At 42.1% G+C, this 26134-nt stretch overlaps 2 protein-coding genes across 10 annotated transcripts in view; one reads left to right on the forward strand and one right to left on the reverse strand.

The window, feature by feature from the left end:
• Positions 1–23382, forward strand: part of epn1a (epsin 1a) — a 69582-nt gene extending 46200 nt beyond the window's left edge. For 4 of the 7 annotated variants that reach the window (XM_054781310.1, XM_054781309.1, XM_054781308.1 and 1 more), the window contains 7 exons: positions 5049–5206; positions 5337–5408; positions 7893–7976; positions 11362–11662; positions 12019–12183; positions 15176–15418; positions 15496–23380. In XM_054781310.1, the coding sequence (XP_054637285.1) occupies positions 5049–5206; positions 5337–5408; positions 7893–7976; positions 11362–11662; positions 12019–12183; positions 15176–15418; positions 15496–15965 (1493 nt within the window). In that variant the 3' untranslated portion in view covers positions 15966–23380. Of the gene's footprint in view, positions 1–5048; positions 5207–5336; positions 5409–7892; positions 7977–11361; positions 11663–12018; positions 12184–15175; positions 15419–15495 lie in introns of all 7 variants that reach the window. The other 3 variants (XR_008571991.1, XM_054781314.1, XM_054781313.1) reach the window with 3 other exon arrangements.
• On the reverse strand, positions 16988–26070 carry foxj2 (forkhead box J2). 3 transcript variants are annotated; one of them, XM_054781317.1, is made up of 10 exons: positions 25922–26070; positions 25425–25732; positions 25026–25100; positions 24849–24941; positions 23673–23777; positions 23246–23606; positions 23038–23175; positions 20807–20905; positions 19325–19636; positions 16988–18165 (listed from the first exon to the last, which is right to left on the reverse strand). In XM_054781317.1, exons 2-10 carry the CDS (start codon positions 25722–25724, stop codon positions 18053–18055), a joined length of 1596 nt encoding a protein of 531 aa, XP_054637292.1. In that variant the 5' UTR covers positions 25725–25732; positions 25922–26070; the 3' UTR covers positions 16988–18052. The 3 variants fall into 3 exon arrangements, with proteins under 3 accessions (XP_054637292.1, XP_054637290.1, XP_054637291.1); XM_054781315.1 differs by having other exon boundaries at positions 20807–20908; XM_054781316.1 differs by having other exon boundaries at positions 20807–20908; positions 25914–26048.
• Between the last annotated feature and the right edge of the window lie 64 nt (positions 26071–26134).

Consider the following 26134-nt stretch of genomic DNA (forward strand, 5'->3'; position numbering starts at 1 on the left):
CACCAGGACACTCTAGGCCGCAGGTCTATGATCGACTTTGTAGTTGTATCATCAGACCTGTCCTCATCAGACCTGCGGTGAAGAGATGGACTGAGTTGTCAACTGATCACCACCTGGTGATGAGTTGGATTCGATGGCGGGGAAGGATGCCAGACAGACTTGGGAGACCCAAACGTGTAGTAAGGGTGTGCTGAGAACGTTTGGCAGAGTCTCCCGTTTGTCGAGTCTTCAACGCTCACCTCCGGCAGAGCTTCGCCTGCATCCCGGGGGAGGAGGAGGATATTGAGTCCGAATGGGCTCTATTCCGTGCCTCCATTGCTGAGGCAGCCGTCCAGAGCTGCGGCTGCAAGGTGGTCAGTGCCAATCGTGGCGGTCTACACTGTTTACAGTGGGGACGGGACCTGCTGATCTCGACTGAGGATATAGTCGGACGGTGGAAGGAATACTTTGAAGCTCTTCTCAATCCCACTGACATACCTTCCATAGAGGTAGAGTCTGAGGACATGAACGCGGACAGTTCCATCACCGTGGCTGAGGTATCTGGGGTAGTCAAAACGCTCTCCAGTGACGAAGCTCCGGTGGTGGACGAGTTTCGCCCTGAATTCTTCAAGGCTCTGGATGTTGAGGGACTGTCTTGGCTGACACGTCTCCTCAATATTGCATGGAAGTCTGGAACACTACCTCTAGATTGGCACCAAAGGGTGGTGGTCCCCCTTTTCAAGAAGGGTGATTGGAGGGTGTGTTCCAACTAGAGGGGTATCACACTCCTCAGCCTCCCTGGGAAAGTCTATTCCAGGGTGCTGGAGAGAAGGGTACGACCGTTAGCTGAACCTCGGCTACAGGAGGTGCAGTGTGGTTTTCGTCCTGGTCGCGGAACACTGGACCAGCTCTACACTCAAGGAGTTTGCCCAACCCGTCTACATGTGCTTTGTGGACTTGAAATAGGCATTCGACCATGTCCCTCTCGGTGTACTGTGGGGGGTGCTCCGGGAGTATGGGATTGGTTGCACGCTACCACGTGCCATTCAGTCCTTGTACAACCGCAGCAGGAACCTGGTTTGCATTGCCGGCAGTAAGTCCAACCTGTTTCCGGTGAACATTGGCCGCCGCCAAGGCTGCCCTTTGTCACCGATTCTGTTCATAATTTTCATGGACAGAATTTCTAGGCCCAGCCAAGGCGTCGAGGGAGTCCACTTCGATGGCCTTTGGATCTCGTCTCTGCTATTTGCAGACGATGTGGTCCTGATGGCCTTATCGGGCTGTGACCTGCAGCCTTTACTGGGACGGTTTGCATCTGAGTGTGAAGCTTCTGGTATGAGACTCAGCACCTCCAAATCTGAGGCCATGGTTCTCAGACAGAAAAGGGTGGATTGCTCCCTCCAGGTTGGGAATGAGGTCCTGCTCCAGGTGGAGGAGTTCAAGTATCTAGGGGTCTTGTTCACGAGTGAGGGAAGGTTGGAGTGTGAGGTCGATCTGCGCAGTGTCTGCACTAATGCGGTCGCTGTACCCGACCCTCGTGGTGAAGAGAGAGCTGAGCCGGAAGGCAAAGCTCTCAATTTACCGGTCAATTTATGTTCCCACCCTCACTTTTGGTCATGAGCTTTGGGTTATGACTGAAAGGAGATCACGGATACAAGTGGCTGAAATGAGTTTCCTCCGTAGGGTGGCTGGACTCACCCTAAGAGATAGGGTGAGGAGCTTGATCATCCGGGAGAGGCTCACATCGAGAGGAACCACTTGAGGTGGCTTGGGCATCTAGTTTGGATGCCTCCCTGGTGGGGTGTTCCGGGCATGGCCAGCCGGGAGAAGGCCACGGAGCAGACCTCGGAATGCATTAGTGTTTTCCCAGTGGAGCCAGAGGAGTTGGCCGGGGGCCGGGAAGTTTGGGATTCCCTATTGAAACTGCTGCTACCCGGACCTGGATAAGCGCAGGAAAATGGATGGATGGATAGTTTGTTTGTGCACTGATGCAATGACAAATGAGCCACGGTCCACAGATGGCACCTGAGCCGTACTTTGGGCACCCTTACACCTACTTTTGTGGTTCTTGGTTGGGCTTGTGGCGTCAGCTTCACGAGCAAACCACAACTATTTGTCTTGTTGGCTCAGTGTTGTGGACGAGCGATGCAGATTGAGAGAGGGGCTGGTCAATGCGCTACAACAGTCAGCCCTTAACGTGCGTCGTCGTCTTGGCTTAAAGATTGTTTTGGAGGTGCACGTCTATGGAGTTACTTTTGTGCCCTTAACTTTGAGTTAGCAAAGACTGACTTTGAGCCCTATTAACGTACAATAATTACTGTTGTGTGCACAAGCACATTGCTGCAGCGCTGCCTCCCTCCCTGTCTCGCTCGACCTTGTTGCCAGTGTGGGGGCGAGTCGATGTAGGTGGCAAGCCGGTGTACTAGTGTACCACTGACCGGGTTGTGGGGACTGGGCTCCTTCCTGGGGCTCACGGTTTGCTGCCTGGATAGCGACGAGGCGTACGAGCATGTTCAGTGGACAAAATGCGTGCCTGTTGGTTGCTCTCCAGGAGGTGAAGGCACTGATGAGATAATACATTTTTTTCAAAATGTTCTTGTGATCGACCGGCAAAGTCCGAAAGATCGACTACTAGTTCATGATCGACGGGTCGGTGACCCCTGCTCTATGCAATGACAATAAACATCCATCCATATATCGATATAAAACATAACAATGAAAAAACACAAGTCTTAACCTTCAGGCCAGTCATCGATCCATCCATTTATTTTATGCCTAATTAGGGTCACAGGTGTATGCTGGAGCCAATCCCAGCTGACTTCGGGCGAAAGACAGGATACACCCTGGACTGATCGCCAGCTAATCGCAGGGCACATATAGTCAAACAACCATTCACACTCACATTCATACCTACGGACAATTTAGAGTTTCCAATTAACCTAACATGCATGTTTTTGGAATGTGGGAAGAAACCGGAGTACCCGGAGAAAACCCACGCACGCATGGGGAGAACATGCAAACTCCACACAGAGATGCTCAACGGACATTTGAACCCAAGTCTTCCCGATCTCCTGATTTCTGCACTAACGTGCAACATTTAAAAATAAACAAGTTCCAAAGCAAAACAGTTACCATGCTTGCCTCTGTTGGTCCGTCTGCTCAAGCTCTGCGCCCAAAGACGTTCCAAAGTTTTTATTTTTTGCTCGTGTCGAAAATCTTCTGCGGTGACTAGCTAGCGCGCCTACAACTATTTACAGTACATCCATTGTCATCTTCACCTTTTGTTAATGTGTTGAAAATCTTTTGCAGTGACTAGATAGCGCTAGCTAGTGCGCCTGTTACTATTTACATCCATTCTCGTCTTCAGCCATGGCAAGCTATGGAGCATGCGTGACAATCCTTTCACCGGCAGCCCAGGCTCTTGCGTTGTTTAAAAGACACTCAACTGATTGCTTTTCTCTCAATGCCCGGTGCATGTCTCCACAATCCATGAACCTCCAAGATTTATGGCTGATTCATATCGCTACGGGGCTTCTACCGAATCGTTGTCTGGTAAAACCAGATATCCGGTCACATCGGTTTATTGTTCACAACCCTAGCAGAGTGGGTCAATCGCATAAACGTCACTTTGTAGCTGTCACATGACATCAGTCAGCTGACATTAATCTCCCCTCCTGATTTGCTGTTGCGTCCTCGTGACAGGTGAACAGTCGTCTCAAGCTACAGATGGAGATGTTTTCATCTTTATTAATCTAATTACGGATAAACTAAATGAGCAGTAAGATGCCTAAATCTGGAGCAAAAGTTATATGTTCACTGGTAGCAACGAGTTATGAGTTGTTTGATGGCTGTGCCCTGCAATTGGCTGGCGACCAGTCCAGGGTGTACCTCGCCTCACGCCCAAAGTCAGCTAGGATAGGCTCCAGCATACCTCCGCGACCCTAGCGAGGACAAGCGGAGTAGAAAATTAATGTTTGATTGCTTCGCTTCGCTTCCTGAACTCCACTATAGAAATGTGTGTTTTCTACACTTCCGTTTCTTAAACTATTATTCCATGAAGAATTGGAAAATGTGCCCATTGCTGAAAGCTTTTTAATATGTTGCCTCGACTTGACATTGTCTTTTGCATTATCTTCATTTTCAGTTCTTATCTGTAATGTTTGGTAGCAAATGCTAACTGGACGTAATACATGAACTGTGTGTGTATAATCAACGCTACGTAGCTAACATATTACTCAGGTTATGTACACAACTATGGAGGAATTATGTGTAATTATCTTTATTGCCATGTTGAATTGAATTGTGAATTGTTGACTTATATCAACTGCTTTTATGACCTGTAAGCTGTAAATGTGAAATACTGATCATTAGTATTTAGTTTAGTAGTTTCAAAGCTTACTGCTTGGATTTTATTGGCATATGTTTTATAGTAAGAGATCATGTTGACTTGTAACTTGCATGCTCAAAAAATGTGTGTACCCCTGATATACATGTACAAGATACATTTATATTATTCATTTATATATTTATAAATATATTTTCTCTGTTTATAGTAAGAGGTAGATCTTTGGTACTTGGTTATTTTAAAAGGGGCTCGCTGGCTGAAAGGTGTTAGCACCCTTGCTTTACAGTAAACCACTTCGCACTGTGAATTTCACGGCATCAATCAATCACGGTTATTCAAAAATATATCCATTAATAAATCCTGCTTAAAAAAATGCAAATTTAAACAAACATTACATATTTTTTGCTTAAATAAATAAAGCATTTTTCAAGCGTAAAAATGTTTCAATGAAGTAAAACACACTGTATAAGGCATTCAAAAGACACGTGTACTATTCTACACTGTCACTAGGTGTTGAAATTAGCGAGACAGAATAGTCACTTGTGAATCAGAGCCCCCTTTTTATGAATAACATTCGCCAGTAATGTTCACTATATTTCATTGGAAATTTATCTGGTAAAAAAGCCTAAAAACGATAGGATTATCACTGTCAGGTCTGGAGCCAATTAACCGCGATAAATAAGGAATTACTGCATTTGACCTCATCGCCATATATCTTTTCCAGCTTCTTCGGCGCCCTCAGCACCCAACCTGGGGGGCAACCTGTCACTGGCCTCCCACTCCGGAGGGGCCGACCCTGAGCAGGCGTGGCCGCAGAGCTCCGGAGAGGAAGACCTGCAACTCCAGTTGGCTTTGGCCATGAGTAAAGAAGAAGCAGAGCAGGTAAGCTAGATAACAGTATCGGAATGGCTACTAACTGCAAATGTGCCAGCAAGAGCGTATATACACATAAACATTTAGCCATGTTAACAGCTAGCTTGGCTCTCATCATGTAACCCCTGACCTCCCCCAGACGAGCGCGGACCCTCTGGAGGACGCAGAGCTGTGCTATGCAATCACACTCAGCAAAGAGATGCTCCAAAAGGTTAGGGGAGGGGCAGTGAGGTTGCCCGAATGGCTAGCTAGCCAGCCATCTTGTCTTTCTGTCCCCTGGAATTGACACTATTGTCCAATCAAGATAATGAATTTATTGTTCATTTTCCCTAAAAGTAGCCTTGCATCTGTCTATAGTCATAGTGTTGCTCTGTTTTCACAACTATATTTGCTTTCTCTGATCCAGTCACTTCATTGGTTTGTAAACCTTGGATTGCTCTCCCCCCTGGTTTGGTTTGTGGTTCCAGTTGTCCCTCGTTTATGGCTGTTAATTGGTTCCAGTCTCCACCACGATAAGTTCATTTACGCAAAAAGGAGTCAATATTAATAAATGCAATATTTTCGTACTTATGGCATAGAAAACAGGTTTTCTGTGCCATAAGTATGTAAGTCACCACCTTCTAAATACGCCTTTTAACATTATTAAAGCCCTCTAGACATGAAATAACACCCCTGTAGTCACCTTTACACTCCTATTACCCAATATAGTAGACATATTAGACATAAATAAAAACACTCACACGTTAGCAGTTCCTTGTTGTTTTTTTTGACAGCATACTTCCTGCGTTGGCTATTGTTTCATCAATGTATTGTAATGGCGGCTTTAAATGTCTTTACACTCGTGTTACCCAATATAGTAGACATAATAAGAGTCAATAAGCTATTTAAGACATAAATGAAACTCCTTTTTGTGTGTCACAGTAAAGGACGTGCACATGTTTAAATACACGTAAAAAAAAATAGTGGCGTTAAAGGGAATTAACTTCGACAGCTCTAGCACAAATGTTTGCTTAACTGGATCATCTGTGTACTACTGCAAATTGAAAGCAAGTTTATTTTTTTTTACAAGAAACCCAACCAGGGGAGAAGGAATGATTTAAAAGCTCCTAAGGGTGCCAGAGTGAAAGCACTTTTGGTTAAATGTTCTTTCACATCTACAAGAAATGCAACCTCTACATCATCATCTATTTGATTATTTGAATCCAAATGATTGAATTTGCATGCCAAACATCAATCGTGATGCTAGATTTAATGTAATACATTGAACTGAGGCGTTGATCTGAATTCTCTCCTACTACTTCGTGCATTTGTATCCTGTGTTGCTTTCTTCTAAGAGCACACAACTAGTGAGCGGTGCTCATGTATTTGAATGTGGGATTGTTTCCAAGCAAATGTTTGGCTTGTTCGACAAGGCAGCCCAGTTGATCATTATCTTGGGAAGTGCTGTACAACAATTATACTTGTCCTTATCTACTTATTTAACCGCTTGACACCAGTAACGAGTAACATGGAGGGACGTTTTTTCTGCTGCCCAGTGTAGGAGCGCCCTCATCTGGGGACAAGACACACCTGATGATCCGTTAAAGGACCGCTGACATGATTCATCAACTTTGGTTAAATTTGTTACATATTGTTTGTAATTATGTTCTACATTGTTCGATTTTTGAAAGCGAACAGTAAATTCGCAAAAATAACATTTATAGTTCATGGCGATATCCACGACGAGTCTAATCAGTCTATTCAGTCTATCACGCGGGTAAAAAAAAATACGATTTGAGCGATTGTGTCAATAGTTTATTACTCTGGAGTTGCTTATCCATTAATTATTGTTTTAAATCGGCTGCTTAATGAGCGTAAAGGGCTTTTTATAGCCTCTTTGATCGTATATGTGCCACCGCCACCCCCCACACTAAACGTATGGCTGTGAAAAGATTTTTATATAACATGTATAATGCTTTGAAGCCTTGTCACTATCATGAAACTGTGTTTAGAAGACATTACCTAAAAAAAGACATGAGTCTCTAATGTGTGGCAACTTTGATGTCGTTCTTTTGTCTTTTTTTCCTGTTTACTGTTGGTATTGTATCCTTTTTCACAATGCATTTATACCGTATTTCCAAGCCAAATGCTTCTTGTGAAGGTGTTCCTTCGAAGCAGTGATCAGTGACGTGATCACTGCAAAGAACGGAACTCGGAGTCGGCTTCCATCTGTCTCTTGTTCTCCGGATTTGCTTGGTCTATTGTTGTCTTAAGGCTTCCTCTTTTGGAAAAGAAAACAAACTTACAGTATCATTCGGATTATGTGAACATCCAGCAGCAACACAAAATTTTGGCATGACCACTATTTTGATGAAAAATATTGTGAACCAAGTCGACCATCTACCTCGAGAAGCATTTGTTCACTCTTAGCTGAGAGGTGTCACGCCAGTGACGTCACCCCCGGAATGAGGCTGAACCGCGAGAGCTAGTTCATCATGGGTGGCACCATCAACTATAAATACTGTATATATAACATATTCCAGCAAAGTTGGTGAATCATGTCAGGGAACCTTTAATGTTGCACTTTTATCGGAATACCCGTGTCAGCCTTGTCTTGTGATATCACACCACAACCTTCTGTAATAGCTGTGCGCTGAGGCGTGTGCCTGAGCTCAGTCGCATCATGGCTGTCTGTATGTGCACGTATGACTGACAGGAGGAGCGACTGCGCAGAGGCGATGACTTGCGGCTGCAGATGGCCATCGAGGAGAGCAAGAGGGAGAAGGCCAAGCCAGAGGAGGTGTGTCCTGTCTCGCGCTCATTCACAGCATCATCTGCTCTTGACAACTCTTACCCGAGAGTCTTTACGTTTTCTCAGCACATTCTACATCGCCATTGCCACCATCCATCATCGTCTAGTTTGCGTAATTGGCCAGGCTGTATGTGCATGGAATTTTTAAAGAGTGTCTTCAGGCATAGGGGTGTCCAAAGGTTTTTCCAGCGAGGGCCGCATAGTGGAAAATGAAAGGATGCAAATTTGCCACTTTGATTTTGGAAAGTAGATATGCTAAGAAGTCATATACAGTATATATACAGTAGTACCTCGCATAACGTAAACCTCCTCTTACGTAAATTCCACTGAACGTAAAGAATTTATGTAAAGTTTTTGCATCGTATTACGTAAGAAATTCCATATAACATAAAGCGTCAAGTCGGTGCAAGGTCAGAAATTCGATTTGAATAGCTTGCGTGACAGAGAGAGGGAAACATTTTCCATGACTAACAAGAGTACACTTGGTGACGCCTTCTGACGATTCACGCTCTCATTGGCTGATTATCGGGGCAGCGCCTACGCTCTCATCTCATTGGCTCATTATCGGGGCACCGCCTACACTCTCATCTCATTGGCTGACTTATACAGCACGTACGTGAGTTTGTGTGAGAGACAGGCTTCTCCCTTCAACCTCCCTTCCTCATCGTAGTCACCCTTAAACTAGTTGATTGTTTTTGTTTTTCAGTTTTATTCATTTACAGTAATCTTATTTATTACCTTATTTTATATTGGAATGTTACTGTACTATGTTTATGCTAACGTTTTCTTATGTTTTCTCACCATATTTGGTGGACTTTGAATATTTTGAAGGGCCAAAGGGGTGAGTTTGGGAAGATCTTGGAACGGATTAGGCTATTTACATGTATTTTACACTTTGTATAAAGTAAAAACCCTATAACGTAAACGTTCTCGGAACAGATTATTTACATTGTAGGGGCGTCTACTGTACTGCTCTTTTTCTCTCTTATTTTTGCTGTTTTATTTTTAATTTGCCAAATATTTCAACTTTCTTTGTAAGTAATCTTCATAAATTTTCTTCTCGTAATATTCTGAATTTATTCCCATAATATTTGGACATTATTCCCATAATATTAACTTTTTTCCCCCAACCTAATTTTCCAAAAGCTACAACTTCATTTATTTAGTTTTTTTGTTTCTTTTTTTAAAATATCTTTTTTTCTTTAATATTTCAACTTGATACTACTAAAATGATGTAATTTTCCTTATATTATGGTGTTATCCTTGTAAAATGACCATTTTACAACTTTCTTCTGTTAATACAGTCAAACCTGTCTTAGCGGCCACCTTTATAGAACGGCCACCTGTCCTTTGCGGCCACTGGAAAATCCCCCCCGCAGCAAATTTACATGTTATAGACCCTGTGTATAGCAGTGACCTCGCTAACGTGGCCAGCGGCCATCCATTTTGTCTCCCTTGGTCAATATCTGACCGCATATAGCGGCCAAATTACCAACTCAAGTAGAAGCTTCATGCACGAAAAAGTTTTGTTTTTCAATCAATGAAGCCGTCGTGTGTACACTTTAATTACTGAGTCATAGCTCAGTCACAATCATTCACAAGATCCACACAAACTGTCAGTTGTTCCACATAAAAAAAGCAGTCTTTTTTGAGCTTGCTATTTCCTGGTCAAACATGTAACTTTAAGAGCATTTGCACCAAAACATTACCGCAAAGTAGGCTGGGAACAGGACATGCTCCCAGCGACGCTACAATATATCCATCCATCCATTTTCTTTACCGCTTCTTCCTCATTAGGGTCGCGGGGGCATGCTGGAGCCTATCCCAGCTGACTTCGGGCGACAGGCGGGGTACACCTTGGACTGGTCGCCAGCCAATAGCAGGGCACATATAGACAATCATTCACACTCACATTCATACCTATGGACAATTTAGAGTCGCCAATTAACCTCACCTGCATGTTTTTGGAATGTGGGAGGAAGCCGGAGTACCCGGAGAAAACCCACACGGGGAGCTACATGCAAACTCCACACAGAAATGCCCAAGGGAGAATCGAACCCAGGTCTTCCCGATCTCCAGGCTGTTACTGTGTTGGCCAACGTGCTAACCAATGCTAATACGTGCTAATACAATACAATATAAGACAATACTGCATGCACGCTAAACACGCTAGCATGCATGCTATCGTATGTTTTTAAAAAGTCAGCGGGAGCAAAACTGAGTTCGGTTGTACTTAATTGAAGTATTTTAGAAAGTACTCACGTTATTTTTGATCAATCCTCATCCACAAATCCATCAAAGTCCTCATCTTCTGTATTCGACACAAAAAAATCCGTCTTCTTTGGAGCTTGCTACTACAGTGACACCGTTTATTTCCTGGTGTGAGACAGTGTGCACTGGTCAATACTGTAATGCCGCTTGTTGTGGGGAAGGAGAGACTCACGTCGCCGATGCACTTAAATCGCTTTATTAACAGTGGAGAACACAGCAGGACTTTACATCCACACACTTCCCAACTCTATCGACACTCACAGTTAGCACTCAGTTAGCTCTCCTGCTCGTGACGTTGCACCCTCACTTCCCGTCACTTCCTGCTGAACTAAAGCTGTAATGACACTCTGCCGTACAGGTATATATAGCCCACGAGTGAGAGAGGGTGCTATTGAGCCATTATTCCATTCACTGTTAGAACAAGTGGAATCACAACAAGTAAACCTGTTACATACACACAAACGTTTACAGTAGTTTGCAATTGAAATTTGTTCAAAAATAATAATAAACACATTTGAAACAAAAAACATGTACTGTAATAATGTTTTAAATGTAAAGATTATATTAAACTTTTTTTTATTAAAAGTAAAATTTTCTTCAAAAAAAGTTTAAGATCAGCCAACCAAATTCAAAAACCAAATATTAAAAACAAACATAACAAAAGACAATACTAGCACAGCTTTGTTGTGTTGGTGGTGGAGAATAACAAGCCTAGTAGGTCTTACAACTTTTATCCGCAGTCCCACAGTGCCCTCTACTGGTCAACATTCAAAATGGCCGCCAACCTGTCTATTGATGCCACCTGTCTATAGCAGCCACTTTTGCAGTCTCCCTCTAGTGGCCGCTATAGACAAGTTTGACTGTATTTTAACATTATTCTTGTTAATTATTGCTGACTTTTCCATTTTTATATTATTTTATTATGTTTTTAGTTTTCTTGTTAAATTCTATTGTTAGAATGTGCTGCGGGCCAAAAAAAACACAGCCATGGGCTGCAAATGCCCTCCTGGCTGCACTATGGACACCCCTGTCATGACTCCTGAAGTGCTGTATTGTAGCTTAACTTCTGCTATAAATGATGAGTACATTGTGTACTGTACAGAGTGCTCTCATGGAGCTGAGTGCAGTGGACCCCTGGGGGGCTCCTGCTACTGCCACCACCACTCCTGCCATCCCCACCGTAGGCTCTGCCGGCCCTTCCCCTCCGCCAACCCTTCCTATTGCCGCATCAGGCCCGTGGGGCACAACTTCCACAGATCCATGGGGAGTCGCCTCACCAACATCCCCTACCAGCTCCGACCCCTGGGGTGGAGGGCCTCCACCGCCCACTAAACCCCCGCCTCCCGACCCTTGGGCTGAGACGTCCAACAGAGTTAACAATGTGGACCCCTGGGGAAGCTCAGGTAGGCTTGTTGATGTTATTTATCATAGCAGCCTTGTCACCATGTGTTCACATTGACTGGCATGCTTTCTGCTTGCTTAGCAGCAAAGCATGCACTCAATTCATTCTCCTTCTGTGTCTGAAGCAGGATGCAAATCCTCTTCTTTCTACTCAGGACCGTCTGTGGCTGTTTCACAAGCAGTGTGCTCTACTTTGAATAAGAAGTATAATAAATACAATCATAAATACAAGCTTCTGTTTGCGAAAGCAGCCCAGCCTCCTGCTCCCTCCTTACTGTGGATTTGTACCTGTAAGGTGTTTTGTTAACCCTCCCCTTCCCTCCCGCCCCCGCATCTCCTCCCCCCTTCTCACCTGTAGCTGTGACACCCCCCAGTGTCGACCCCTGGGGCCCAACATTGCCACCCAGCACCTCCTCCTCAGGGGGGCCTGTAGACCCCTGGGCAAAGGATGGGGCAGTCCCTGCCTCTGACCCAATCACCTCTGACCTCTGGAGTGGCACCAGCAAACACATTAACGGCACAGGTACACTCACAATGACGACTTACACACACACACACACACACACACACACACACACACACCGTGATGAAGAACGTAGTTCCACTTAGTTGCTGGGGACAACAATGCTGATGGGAGTGAGCCAAAAAAGCAATTTATTGGAAAGAAGCATTCAAGTGAAATAGGCTGGTCATCAGCTGATCAAAAGTTTAAGAGCACAGTCTTTAAAAGGCAAAGTGTTGGCAAAAATGTGGATTGAATGAAGTCAAGTGGTAGACCCAAAAAAATGTCACCGGAGTATCCCATTGGCCGTTTGTCAAGACATGGGACCACCCTCGGCCCAAATGAAGGTTGTTACTGGTGCTGAGTGCAGTCCAGTAACCGTCAGACACCATATGCCATAGAAGGCTTTTAAGAAAAATCGTCTGGTCTCCTTTAAGGCCACAAAATTGGTCGTTTGGAATTTGCAGCAGAGCACCAAACATGGGACATTGAAAGGTGGAAGAAAGTTTTATTCTCCCTTGACGGTCCTGATGGCTTTCACGTTACTGGCATGACGAGGAGATCCCACCTGAGATGTTTTCCACACGGCACACTGAAAGGGGCACCATCATGATCCTTCAATTGAGCAATGGAGCTTCTGGTTGTGCAGGGGCGTCAAACGGCAGCTGGCTATGTGGAGATGGTGTAAGGCATCCCTCATGACTGAAGGCCCTCGTCTGTGTGGAAATGACTGGCTTTTTCAACAGGACAACGCTGCACTTCACAAAGGACTTCTTCCAGAGGAACACATTTTTTATCTTTGGTCTGAAACATTTGATCAGCTGATGAAAAGCTTATTTCACTTCAGGGGTTCCAGGGCTTACTAAGAGCACAGTGGCCTCTAGCTTAAACTTTTAGGAGCGCAAGCATAAAGAAGGGAGCACATCGAAACGGACTTGCAAAGTAAATATTCACATTTCCTCTAATTTCACTGTATTACTGATAAATACTCCAACAATAAATGACAACTGTCTTCTCTATCCACCCTGTTTCTGTCCATAGCTTCTGGAAGGGTCATTGATGGCATCATATACATTAGAACTCCAATACTGCCCTCTTTCCTTCTTTGGTGTTAGTGTCTCTTTTCTTCCTTTTTAAGAGTTCATGTGGGTTGGCAAACTAGCTCATTTGCGCATTACTGTCTACTGGGCTGAAGTGTGGAGCACAAGTTTGTCAGCAACAAAAAATATTCAATAATAAAATAAAACGGACAAATTAACTGGTAAGGTTGCCAGCTTGTGGAAAAATAAAAAAGGGACACCTTGTTGGAAGGGCCAACCAACGCCACTGTTTTTTGCAAACCTAAATTTAATTTGTTGCCTGTTTTAGACATATACTAACATGTGGGAAGTTCATTGTTTAATCATATAATTTTTAGTTAAAAATAACACAATTAACAAAATAAAATAATTTCAATATCTTTCTTATAGAAATGTGTACTGCTTAATATAAAAAGGTATACTATTAAAACTACTTTGACAAAAAGTAGAGGTGAGCTATTTTTTGTTTTATGACTGCCAACATGTCCATTGTACTTTATTTACAAAGCACATCTCCATTCTTAAGTGTGCTCATTTGTCATTAAATACAGGCATTATGTCTGAATTGAACAATTACAATAAATACTAACAGATGAAGCAAATATTCTTGGGTGAGCTATCAACTGATGAAAAGGTAGATACTGGTAGTTCTCCAGCTACATGTTAAGATCCTGTGATAGCGTCACTATTTTAATGCTGGACACACTACGTGTTTGTTAAACAGCTTAGACGCCCCCCAGTGTTTAGAAGACATCATTATTCCAATGCTGACCAAAGAGCAAGGTTGTTAAGTAACACTTTAAAAAGTAAGTTAGCACGTACAGCATTCTGTTTAAAACTGAAATATTCTCACACTGGGGTTGTCATCCGCCACAGAAACCTTTGCGTCTGTGCCTTCATTCATGTTAGCGTATGTTGCCTCACGAAGCTAACTGCAAACCCTCTGTATCCACTCACTGTAGGAAAGGAGGGATCACTCTCTCCGTTCATTCCACTATAGAACCCACAGACAGATGCAGACAAACCCTGTTGTCATGCAGCCTGTGTGGCACAGAGAAACGAGCAGATGAAACACACGCAGTATTATTGTGGCAGGCCTTGCTAGCTAAGTACCTAGCTAGCTGCTGCTGCCAGGGAAACAGTGGACCCAGGCAAAATGTAAACAAAGATGGTAGAATAGTCGAACTTAAATGTGAGTGATCACACACGCTGGCATGGACCGGCTTAGACTGTGACAAGCTGTCGTCAATTCCACATTTTACAGCCTATTTTTCATTGTCAACATAATATGGGACGTCCCCGGTTAACTCAATACAGGACGCGCACTTCGATCTGGTCTCACACGTGCGAGTAGACGAAAAGTTGACTCACAATGTCTCATATTTTAGTCGCAAAATGCAACCATTTAGTCGCAGTCTGCCTCCCTGCACTTTAATGCTTTTTGCTTTTTGAAGCTCTACTTAGAACGTCCTTAAGATCCAACAGTGCAAAATGTACTTTGTTACAATTTTTCAACTGGTCTTAACACTTTAGTAACACTAGCACAGATAATGTTAGCTAAAGTGCTAACATTTCACCCACTTTAACATCATGCTGGGTTAGGTTAGGATATTCACTGAAGAAAAACAAAATCATCAAACTTCCATCTCCCATGTCTGCAGCTGATTGGCCAATAGTTGGCAGAACTCCAGGATTTATTTTAGGATGTGTAGCGAAGCCTGCTTTTTCACAAAGCAGTCGTCTGAGCTCCTTATAGGGCGCGGGTCAGAGATGATGTTGAGGTCATGAAAGCTCCTCTTTTCTGAAAAGTGGAGCAAAGAAGTGAGGAGGTGATATTTGATCACGTGTGGGGGTCATCAGCGGGCTTCACGGACACAATTAGAACGCCATAAGAAAGTCACATGATTCATGACTTTGCCTCCTTGCTTCCGTAGGAGACGCGGAGCGACGAGAGTCGTCAGCGACGGGCTGCAACAGCACCAGCTCCCCCGTGCCCTTTGACCTGTCCTCCCTCGGCTCCTCCCTGCCGGTTCGCAAGACACCCGAGTCCTTCCTCGGACCCAACGCGGCTCTGGTGGATCTGGACTCGCTGGTGTCGTCCAAGCCTAAACCCAAACAGCCGCCACCTCCTTCCATCTCGTCGTCGGCAGCGCACAACCCCTTCCTCCAGAACACAGGTCACTTGCTTTGTTTGGTAGGACAGTCATGAAGGTGTTGTGACCCAGGTTCTGACAGTCTTCCTGCTCTCCCCCAGGTTCCTCCCCTGCCCCCGGCATGGCCGTGACCCCGGGAAGTACCATCTCCAGCCGGGGCGTTTCCCCAACACCGGCCTCCTCCAACCCTTTCAGCGTGGCACCCGCCATGACCTCCATTTCACCTCAGCCCTCATCACTCGGCCTGAGCGGCCTTCGCACCAGCCCCGTGCCCCCCAATCCAATGCTGGGCATGGTGCCACCCGGAATGGGCCTCGGCCCCATGGCCGTGGGCATGGGCGCGCCGGGATTGGGACTGGGCATGATGCAGGCCAGCCCCATGGGGATGAGCTACAGCGGGCTCTCCCCCATGGCGCCGCCCGGATCAACTATGCTGGGCCCCGGAGGGGCGGCGCCCCCTCAGCTGATTTTGGGCGCAGGAGGGATGATGGGAGCGGGAGGACCCGTGGGAGGACCCGTGGGAGGCGCGGGAACAACAGCGGGAGCGAGCACCAATCCTTTTCTTCTTTGAGGGCGTGTCACCACTCACCTGTCATACCTGCTGCTCCCTTTTAAACACACACACACACACACACACACACTGCTTTACTTCACCTTGTCTAAACGCATTTCAACAATTCCCCACAAATAAGAGATCTATTTATTTTCTTCATGTTTCTTTTTGATGCTGGAAGGAGATGCTCATGTCACACCTCCTCTTCCTCCTCCTCCTCCTCCTCCTCCTCTCCCTCCTCCAATGAAGACAAACACTCGATACTGGAAATGAAAAGAGTGCATGAAGAATGATTTTTTTTCTTTTTTTTAAACACACCGATGGACTGAAAATGAATCTATTTCACTTAATTTAAAGATAATTTATTACTTAGACTGAAATGTGACCATGCCATATATCAGTACATCAAAACACTGCTTTCCTAATTATTATGGAATCTGGAAAACAAAAACAAAAAAAAGTGGCGTCGTGTCTGGAGATGACGAGTATGAAATATTTCAAATGCCTTTTTGTGTCTCCACGTCTCCTTTTTTTTCTTGTGTTCCATCTTGAAATTTCATCCGTTCATGTTTTGAACCTGTGCTATTCTTATTAATATTCATACTTGGCAATGTTTGAAAAGAGCTATGATTCTAATCATAAGGGTTGGAGTCCACATCATTTCACATCTAGCAGGGCTGCACTGTCCTTGCGTTTCTTCTGTGTCGCAGGGATTTCAAAAAAAGAGCTAGAAAGAATGAGGAAGAAGACACAACATGCTCCATGCTCTTCTTTTTCATTTACAAATTTATTTTATATCAAGAAAAAATATATATATCTATATATATATATATATATATACGGGGTCAAGTTTTGTGTGGTGTTGCCTGTGAACATTCACATTTGAAAATGGAGAAAAATCATTTCAAATTTATGAATTAAAACAAAAAAAAAACGGCAGACAGGATGGGATAACGGCTGCTTTCATGCTTGTGCTGTACTTTTATTGTCTTTATCCCATTGCAATTTTTACTGCTGCAGAGTACAATAATGTGACAAGAATAAATGTATATTTTATTTTCCTTGATGACATTGCTTTTTAAATGTCACACCATAACGCCAGCAAACACAATTCAACAAGTACAATGTTGATGTGGAACAGGGGTGTCCAAACTTTTTCCAATGAATACTGACTGGATGCAACTTTGCCACTTTGACATTTTGTAAAGCAACGCATGTAGATATGCTGAGAAGTTCTATACAGCTCAACTTTGTCTTATATGTGAACAAACACGATCACCTTTGCTCTTTTTTTCCCCCAATTTTTGCTGTTTTTTCCTGAAAATGTTTAAACTCTTTAAATCTTCATACATTTTCTTCCCATAATATTATACTTTGTTCCCACATTTTTTTAAACTTTATTCCCATGATATAACTTTTACCCAGCCTAATTTTCCAAAAATGACAACAGAATCAAATTTGAAAAAACTACTTTGTTTCTCATATTACAACTTTAAACAATATTTTTTGTTTAATATTTCTGCTGTATGCTACTGAAATTAATTTCTCATTTTACAAGCTTATTCTCATAAAATTACGCCTTTTCTTGTTTGATTTAAAAAAAAAACTTTATTCCTAATACTGTATTTTGGCGTTATTTTCATACATTTACAGCCATGTTTGCAATTGTTTTTGTTTTTTTTTTAATTTTGCAACTTTCAACTTTAATTTTGTAAATATTGACTTTATTCACATAATATTTTGACTTTATTTTTATAACTTTTATCACTTTTTCCCAAAAATTACAACCTTATTCTTTTTTTTGTAATATTCTTTTTTTTTTTTTTTAAATAAGTCTTTTTTTCTTTAATATTTCAACTTTCTGGTACTAAAATGACGTTTCCTCATAATACTATGTTATATATTATGTTATCCTTGTAAAAATGACTTTTTTTCTGTTCGATTCCAATTTTTTTATCTCGATATTTTGACTTCATTTGTGAAAGATAACTGCTGATTTTTTCATTTTTGCTGTTTTGTAATTTTTTTTGGAATGTGCGGCAGGCTACCGATGGCCCCCAGGCCGCACTTTGGAAACCCCTGATGTGGTAGAATGGGTTCCTCCGTCAGACCAGCAGAGAATCCCAGTCAAAGTCGTCCTGGATCTCCTCACTGTTGCTGTGGAGGCTCTTGAAAGGAGGACGTTGTCGTGGTGTGGTAGCGGGAGGCTGTATCCCACCTGTGAGGCGCACAAAACCTCTTAAAATTCTTTTGCACGATTAGATGCAACTGGGGCAGTACCCCTCCACATCCAGCAGATGGTGCTGTGTTCACACTTATGTTCATACTTGTGTTCACACCAAGTAAGATTTGTTATTTATAAATGGAATATTTTTGTAGTTGTCATGGAAAACCTGTTTACCATCTTCTAGATACACTTTTTTTTTTTAAACATTATTAGAGCCCTCTAAACATGAAATAACACCCCTAGAGTCACCTTTACACTTCTATTACACAATATAGTAGACAAGACAAAATAAGACATAGAAAACCTGTTTACGACCTTCTAAACACACTAACATTATTAGAGCCCTCTCGACATTAAATAACACCCCCATAGTCAGCTTTACACCCCTATTATCCAAAATAGTAGACATAATCAAAGAAAAGACATAGAAAACCTGTTTACCACCTTTTAAATACATTTTTTAACATTATTAGAGCCCTCTAGACATGAAATAACACTCTGTCACCTTTACACTCATTACCCAATATATTAGCCACAATAAGAGTAAATGAGACATAATAGCTGACGACTCACACGTTAACAGTGGGGGAGTTCCTTGTTCTGTTTTTTTCTAACCTATAATCCGCAAGGCATGTTGGGTAACTTCTTGTTGGGAAATGCCATTAATAAATACATTCTTGAAATATTTCACTCTTTGCATGTAAGCGTTCAGCTTTTTGAAATACTGTACCATTGAATGATCACAAGTGAACTTTTCAAATTCTAAAATACAGTAGAAATTTTAAAAAGTGGAAAAAAAACTGATATCAACTTCACTCTTTGCTCTTTTTCCCCCCATTTCTGTTTATATATTTGTTGAAATATTTTAAATAATCTTCATAAATTTTACTCTCATAATATACATTTTGTCCCATAGTATTTTGACTTTATTCTCATAATAGTACAACTTTTTCCCCAACCTAATTTTCCAAAAATTATAACTTTATTTTGTTTTGTTTGTTTCTCATAATATTACAAAAAATGTTTTTCTTTCCTATTCCAAGTCTATGCTCCTAAAATGACAGGTACGGTACATGTTATATGCATAAATGTGTAGCTAATGAGTAATATTAGCACATGAAAGACTACTGTAATGCCATGTTTTTCTTACCAGCTGTGTTTGCAGGCTGCGTCTGCAGGGGCCGATGAGGGTTGTGCCCGTGCGAGTGCAGAGGCCTGCGGGGTAAAGGCGCCCAGGTGGCGGGGGCGTAGTGGAAGGACGTGGGCTGGGTGAGAGACGACGACGGCGGCGGCAGAGGATTGGAGATGTGATGCGCTGCGAGGGCCAGCGGGGAGTTACTTCCTGGTGTGATCATGCCTTTCTGAGCGAAGAAGCGGTTGAGGGAGTCGCAGAGGGACGTGAAGAGGGCCGGGTCCAGCGCCCAGTCGCACAGCTCCGCTTGGCGCATGCTCTCAAGCAGGTCTGGAGGCACAAAGTATGGTAAGAAACCTTAGTAGTATGCACAGTACAGTACATAGGAGTACAAAGGGAAGGCTTGTTTTCCTCATTGCGCCCAGTCGGGTATGAACTTATGAATTTAAAAAAAAAAAAAAAAAAAACATTAAATAAAATAAATAAGAAATAAAAGTTACAAAAAAAACACGACACCAAATTTAATTAAATGTACATCTAAAAAATAAAATTAAAGTAAAAAAAAACATTACATCAAACTGAATTAAATATAAAGTAAAAAAAATAAAACCACTGAATAAAAGAAATAGTAAATACGTTATTTAAAAATTAATCTAAAAATTGAATTAAATATAAATTAATAAAATAAACAAAACAACACAAAATAAAATAAAAGTTAAAAAAAAAACTAAAATGAAAGACATGACATCAAACTAAATTAAATATAAAGTGAAAAATAAAACAACACTGAATAAAACTGAATAAAACTTAACTTAAATAATAATAAAATAAAATCAATAATAATAAAAAATATGGATGAACTCATCTAAACAAACAAAAAGATGGAATAAAACAGAATCAAATTTGAAAAAATGGATTACAATAAAATAATACTATTCAAAAATTTAAAAAACAAGTCAAATAAATTACAAAAACAAACTAAACTAAATAAAATAAAAAAACAGAATAAAACTGAAGAAAATACAATAACAAAACTAAACGAAATAAATGTTTTAAAAATGATCAAATTGATTAAAACCAAATAAAACAAAAACACAAAAATAATAATAAAACAATAATGAGTAAACCAAACTAAGCAATTAAAAACATGGTATTAAACTGAATGAAATATGATTTTAAAAAACAAAACAAATTAAAACAACACTGAACAAGATAAATAATGAATAAATAAAATACGAAATAAACTAAAGTAAAAAAAAAAAAAGCTAAAAGAAAAAACACTACAATTAAATATAAATTTGAAAAAAAAAGAAACAAAACAACACAAAATAAAATGAAAACACTAAACCAAAGTGAATTAAATATAAAGTCAAAAACAAAACAAAAATAATAATAAAATATGGATAAACTCATCTAAACAAACAAAAAAATCACTGAATAAAACAGAATAAAATGTCATTGGTTTGCTAATTGGGCAGGTTGCGCCTAATCGGGTGTGACCTGGGTGGTCGGTGAGGTCAATGGTTGCCCAGTCCAGGCTGCTGGCGATGCGGAAGCTCTCCTTCAGGGAGTTGGTGTTGGCCAGCCAGTCAGCTGGCACTGCTGCCAGGAAACACAAAGAAGGGAACACCAGCATCATTTTTAATGCAATGTCAGCACTTTTCACGCCATGCACCAAGTTTTGTCACTCTTTTCTAAATGACACAAAAACTATGGTACCAATTTCTAATAAATGTTGTAGGCGGGGGGGTGATGCGCCAAGAAAGTGCCGCACACACCTTCCAAAAAGTTCAGCTTTTGTCTCGTCAGACCACAGAGTATTTTCCCAAAGGTCTTGGGGATCATCAAGATGTTTGCTGGCAAAATTGAGATGAGCCTTAATGTTCTTTTTGTTCAGAAGTAGTTTTGGTCTTGGAACTCTGCCATGCAGGCCGTTTTTGCGAAGGGTGGCCCAAGCAGTTATTAGGTTTCGGGGGCTCATGTTTTCCACACAGGACCATGTAGCTTTGTAATCATTTTTTCTCCCGTGCTGACAGGTACCGGCAGGCCAAATGGTCAGCGGCTCTGGAGGTCGCTGAGGCAAAAAAATTTGGACATAGGAGGAATTCGGAGAAGCCATGGAGAACGACTTCCAGACGTCTTCGAAGAGATTCTGGACCACCATCCGCAACGTCAGGAGGGGGAAGCAGTGCGCAGTCAACACCGTTTATGGTGGGGATGGTGTGCTGCTGACCTTGACTTTAGATGTTGTGGACCAGTGGAAGGAATACTTCGAAGACCTCCACAATCCCACCGACACGTCTTCCAATGAGGAAGCAGTGCATGGAGACTCTGTGGTGGGCTCTCCTATCTCTGAGGCTGAGGTTGCTGAGGTCGTCAAAAAACTCCTCGGTGGATGAGATCCGCCTGGAGTTCCTTAAGGCCCTGGATGCTGTGGCCGTGTCTTGGTTGACACGCAGCATCGCGTGGACCTCGGGGGCAGTGCCTCTGGAGAGGAGGATTCGCCGGATAGTTGAGTCTCGGATTCAGTAGGAGCAGTGTGGTTTTTGTCCTGGTCGTGGAATTGTGGACCAGCTCTACACTCTCAGCAGGGTCCTTGAGGGTGCATGGGAGTTTGTCCAACCAGTCTACATGTTTTGTGGACTTGAAGAAGGCATTCGACCGTGTTCCTTGAGGGATTCTGTGGGGAGTGTGGGGTATCGGACCACCTAATTCATGCGGCTCGTTCCCTGTATAACCGGTGTCAGAGTTTGGTTTGCATTGCCGGCCACAAGTCGGACTCGTTTCCCATGAGGGTTGGACTCCGCCAGGGCTGAACTTTGTCACCGATTCTGTTCATTATTTTTATGGACAGAATTTCTAGACGCAGCCAGGGCGTTGAGGGGTTCCGGTTTGGTGGCTGCAGGATGGGTCTCTGCTTTTTGCAGATGATGTGGTCCTGTTGCCTTCGAGCCGTTACCTTCAACTCTCACTGGGTCGGTTCACAGCCGAGTGTGAAGCGGCTGGGATGAGAATCAGCAGTCCGAGTCCACGGTTCTCGGAAAACAACTTTACATATTTTCTATCGCCATTTATGGGCCTGCACTATATGTGGAGCCCTTGGCTTTTGCCTGTGCATTTTCCTTATCTTCTCATGAATTAATGCATGAATCTAAATGACAAAATGGGTTGGGGTTACAAGAGTCATTTTTAATAATAGTATAAAAATATTTTTGTTAAGTCAATAAAATAGAATCAATTGCAACATTTTTTGTTTCTCATGAAATAATGTATGAATCTTAATGACCGAAATTGGATTAAAAGTGGGGTTACGATCCTAGAAAACAAATAAATAAATATAATAATAAACAAATACACAGATAAACATAATAATATGAAATAAAATAATGCATGAATTTTAATGACAAAATGGGTGAGGTTACAAGAGTCATTTTTAATAATAGCGGACAAATATTTTTCGCATAAATGGTCAATAAAATAGAATCAGTTGCAATGTTTTTCAACATTTTCCTTCATTTCTCATGAGATTATATTTGCTTTCATTCAATTTTCATTTACATAATCCAAATAAAAAAATAATAAATAAATATAACAAGGGGGAAGAATAACTAAATACATATAGTCGTATAATTGTTACATTTTGTATAGCCATTGTATAGCCAGTACCTGGAGCCATGAAGTACTACTACTACTATAAAGTATGATTGCATGTACTGTACGTGAAGACTTACTGTATTGTGTAAGGCGCAGTGTGTCGCTAGGAGGCGCAGGTGATGCTACTGTGGCATGGTGAGGAGACATGGGTAGTAGAACCGGGGTGTGAAGTGGAGTGTTGTCATTGGTGGACAGCGTCTGTGGAGCGAAATCCACTGCAGAAGAAGACGTGAAGAAGTCATCATCCAAGGTTTGAGGCACAGAAGCGTTTGGAAGGGTACTTGCCTCCTGGGCCTTGTGGGCCTGCCCTCCCCCTCATGCTCATGAAGAGAGACTTAAAGGACGCGTACAGGTCGGGCATCTCATCGAAGGTGAATCTGAGCGGGGGGTCGGCCGAGGCGTTGACCGAGCCCCCGGGTGGCGGCGCGGTCAAAGGGGCAGCGAGGGGCGGGGCCGCAGATGAAAAGGCGAGAGCCGAGGGGGTGGAGTTAGAAGCGGAAGAGGAAGTAGGAGGACATGCTGGTCCTGAGTGGGCAGGGAATGTTGGACAAGCACTGGCAGCAGAAAGAGGGGGGGCAGGGAGAGCGGGGGGTGTGTCGATGGGGGCGGCGGGTGGACGAGGGGCAGGAGACGGCATGTAGGGTTGCTGCAAAAACACAATATTTGAAATCCATCTACAAAGATGACAAATAAAGTTACATTGTAAAGATACCTTGCATGGGGGAGGAGCAAGGCAGGCAGACTTTTCATTAGGTACACTGCCTTCTTTGTGGGCGGGGGGGCAAGGTGAGGCTCTTCTTATTGGAGCTTGTGCAACCTGGAAACAACAAACATTTAAATGTAAGAACGCTTAATGAATAAATTAAAATACAAAAACTGAACCAAACTACACTAAATAAAAAAAAAAAACTAAAACAAAACAACACAAAATTAAATTAAATTAAAGAAAAAAACAAGCTGAAATGAAAAACACTAAATCAAACTGAACTAAATATAAAGTCAAAAACAAAAGAACACTGGATAAAATGTTACAAAACTTAAAAAATAAAATAAAAATAATAGTAAAATAAAATAAATATGGATAAACTCATCTAAACAAAAAACATGGAATAAAACAGAATCAAATTTGAAAAAACTGATTAAATTAAATAAAATAATACTATTCACAAATAAAGTCAAATAAATTACAAAACCAAACTAAACTAAATCAAAATTAAAAAAAACAGAAGAAAATGGAAGAAAATACAAAAAAATAAATTAAAAAAATGTATTTTTTAAATTGATCACATTGATTAAAACCAAATAAAATAAAAACAAAATGCAAAACAAAACAAAAGCTTGAAATTAAATAAAATAAAATAACAATGAATAAACCAAACTAAACAATTCAAAACAAGGTATAAAAGTGAATGAAATATGAAGGTAAAAAAACAAAACAACGCTGAATAAAATAAATAATATATTTGTAAAAGCAAAAGAAAAGCTAAAATTAAAAACATTACACAAAATTAAATTAAATGTGCGTTAAAAAAACAATACAAGATAAAATGAAACAAACTCCAAACTAAAATGAAAAACACTAAACAAAATTGAATTAAATATTAAGTAAAAAACAAAACTATTAAAATAATAATAAAATATTATTTAAAAATAAAAAATAAGTCAAATAAATGACAAAACGGAACTAAATCAACATTTTAAAGAACACAATAAAATGAAAGAAAATACAGTAAAAACCTAAACTACATTTATTTAAAAAACTGAAATAAACTGAATAAAACTATAAAAAAGGAATAAAAAAAGAGAATTTTATATGTGTAGTTCCTTCTCGTTTCATGAACACAAATGAACACTCCTTATAAGGACTGATTCAGTAGGATTAACATACATCCACCCTCTCCTTTTGCTCCCCGGGATGAGGACGTTTGGGCACCCTGGCTTGGTTGACCCCATCTGGTCTGTCCATTGTCCAATAGGAGCCCTGGAAAAGCGTCACATGTCTCCAAAAGCACCTTCTTTAGGGTACATTTATGTAACATCCCTTGGAAACTCTTAGAATATTCACCTTCCCGGGGTCGCTGTGCGGACGAGGAACTTTCCTGAAGCATTTATTCAGGGACAGATTATGCCGAATGGAGTTCTAGGAAGAAAATAACACGTCATGAAAATGGCGACACCATAACACACGCTCAGCGTGCCAGAGAAGTCACAGAGAATAAAAAACAAAACAGGCAACTCAACCGAATGATCAAATTACAGTTTGCAGGGGGTCCTTCAACATAACAAATGTGAATGAAAAACTTCATTTTTGTCCATAAACACGAGACTCGCTGTCTCCCCCACGTGGTAGTGCGCCAATGAAAAGGAAAGCCATCACCATGGAAGTGAAAATGAACATCAGATGACTGAATGCTAATGAATGCTAGAGGGGGGTCATGGATGCAGTGCGCTGTTACGTCGGTACCTTCCATCCTCGGCCCGTGCGGCTGTAGTAAGGGAAGGTGTCGCTGATCCAGGTGTAGATGTCATTCAGGCTCAGCTTCCTCTCCGGTGCGGCGCTGATCGCCATGGCAATGAGGGTGGCGTAGCTGTGGGGGGGTTTGCCTTTGGGGTTGGAGAGAGAGGCGTCCGGGAGCGACGCCAAGACATCCGCACCTCTGTCCCTCCTCTTCTCTCCTCGTTCTCGACCCGAGCGGAGGCTGCTGACTCCCAGTTGGGGCAGCCAGTCGATGCTGGTGAGACTGGAGTCCAGGTTGGAGGACATGTTGGACACTGGGGAGGAACCGGGAGTGAGCGACAGCGAGGAAGGCTGGAACGTAACACTCCTACTACACACACACACACACACACCATTGCTCTTCTACATGGTCAATGGAGGGCTCAAGGCCTCAAAAGGTTTGCCACTGCCTTTGTAAGCACAGTGTGAAAATCCCCCCTACCCCACAGCCCTTACCTCCTCACCTTCAGATCTCCCTCCTCAGCATTCCGATCCCCTTGTCGGCCTCGACACACGAAAGTTTTGTGGAAGTTTTGCTGTAAGCAATCCTATCGGCAGAGCTTCCTTTTTCTTCCCCTCCCTTACTGCCTGTGCAGGAATGACGTCATAAGCTCCGCCCTCCTGAATGACATCATCTGCCAGCACTGCCTCCTGTGTCAGCAACACAAGAATACTGT

This window comes from Dunckerocampus dactyliophorus, chromosome 7, assembly GCF_027744805.1.
Source record: "Dunckerocampus dactyliophorus isolate RoL2022-P2 chromosome 7, RoL_Ddac_1.1, whole genome shotgun sequence".
In the NCBI taxonomy this organism is placed as follows: Eukaryota; Metazoa; Chordata; class Actinopteri; order Syngnathiformes; family Syngnathidae; genus Dunckerocampus; species Dunckerocampus dactyliophorus.

Excerpts from the sequence above, each read along its gene's own strand:
- foxj2 (XM_054781315.1), bottom strand. The coding sequence starts at position 25,724 with ATGTCCTCCAACCTGGACTCCAGTCTCACCAGCATCGACTGGCTGCCC. Across the intron at positions 23,607-23,672 it reads TTGCTCCTCCCCCATGCAAG|CAACCCTACATGCCGTCTCC; the intron begins GTATCTTTACAA and ends GTGTTTTTGCAG. Across the intron at positions 23,176-23,245 it reads AGGCCCACAAGGCCCAGGAG|TGGATTTCGCTCCACAGACG; the intron begins GCAAGTACCCTT and ends CTTCTTCTGCAG.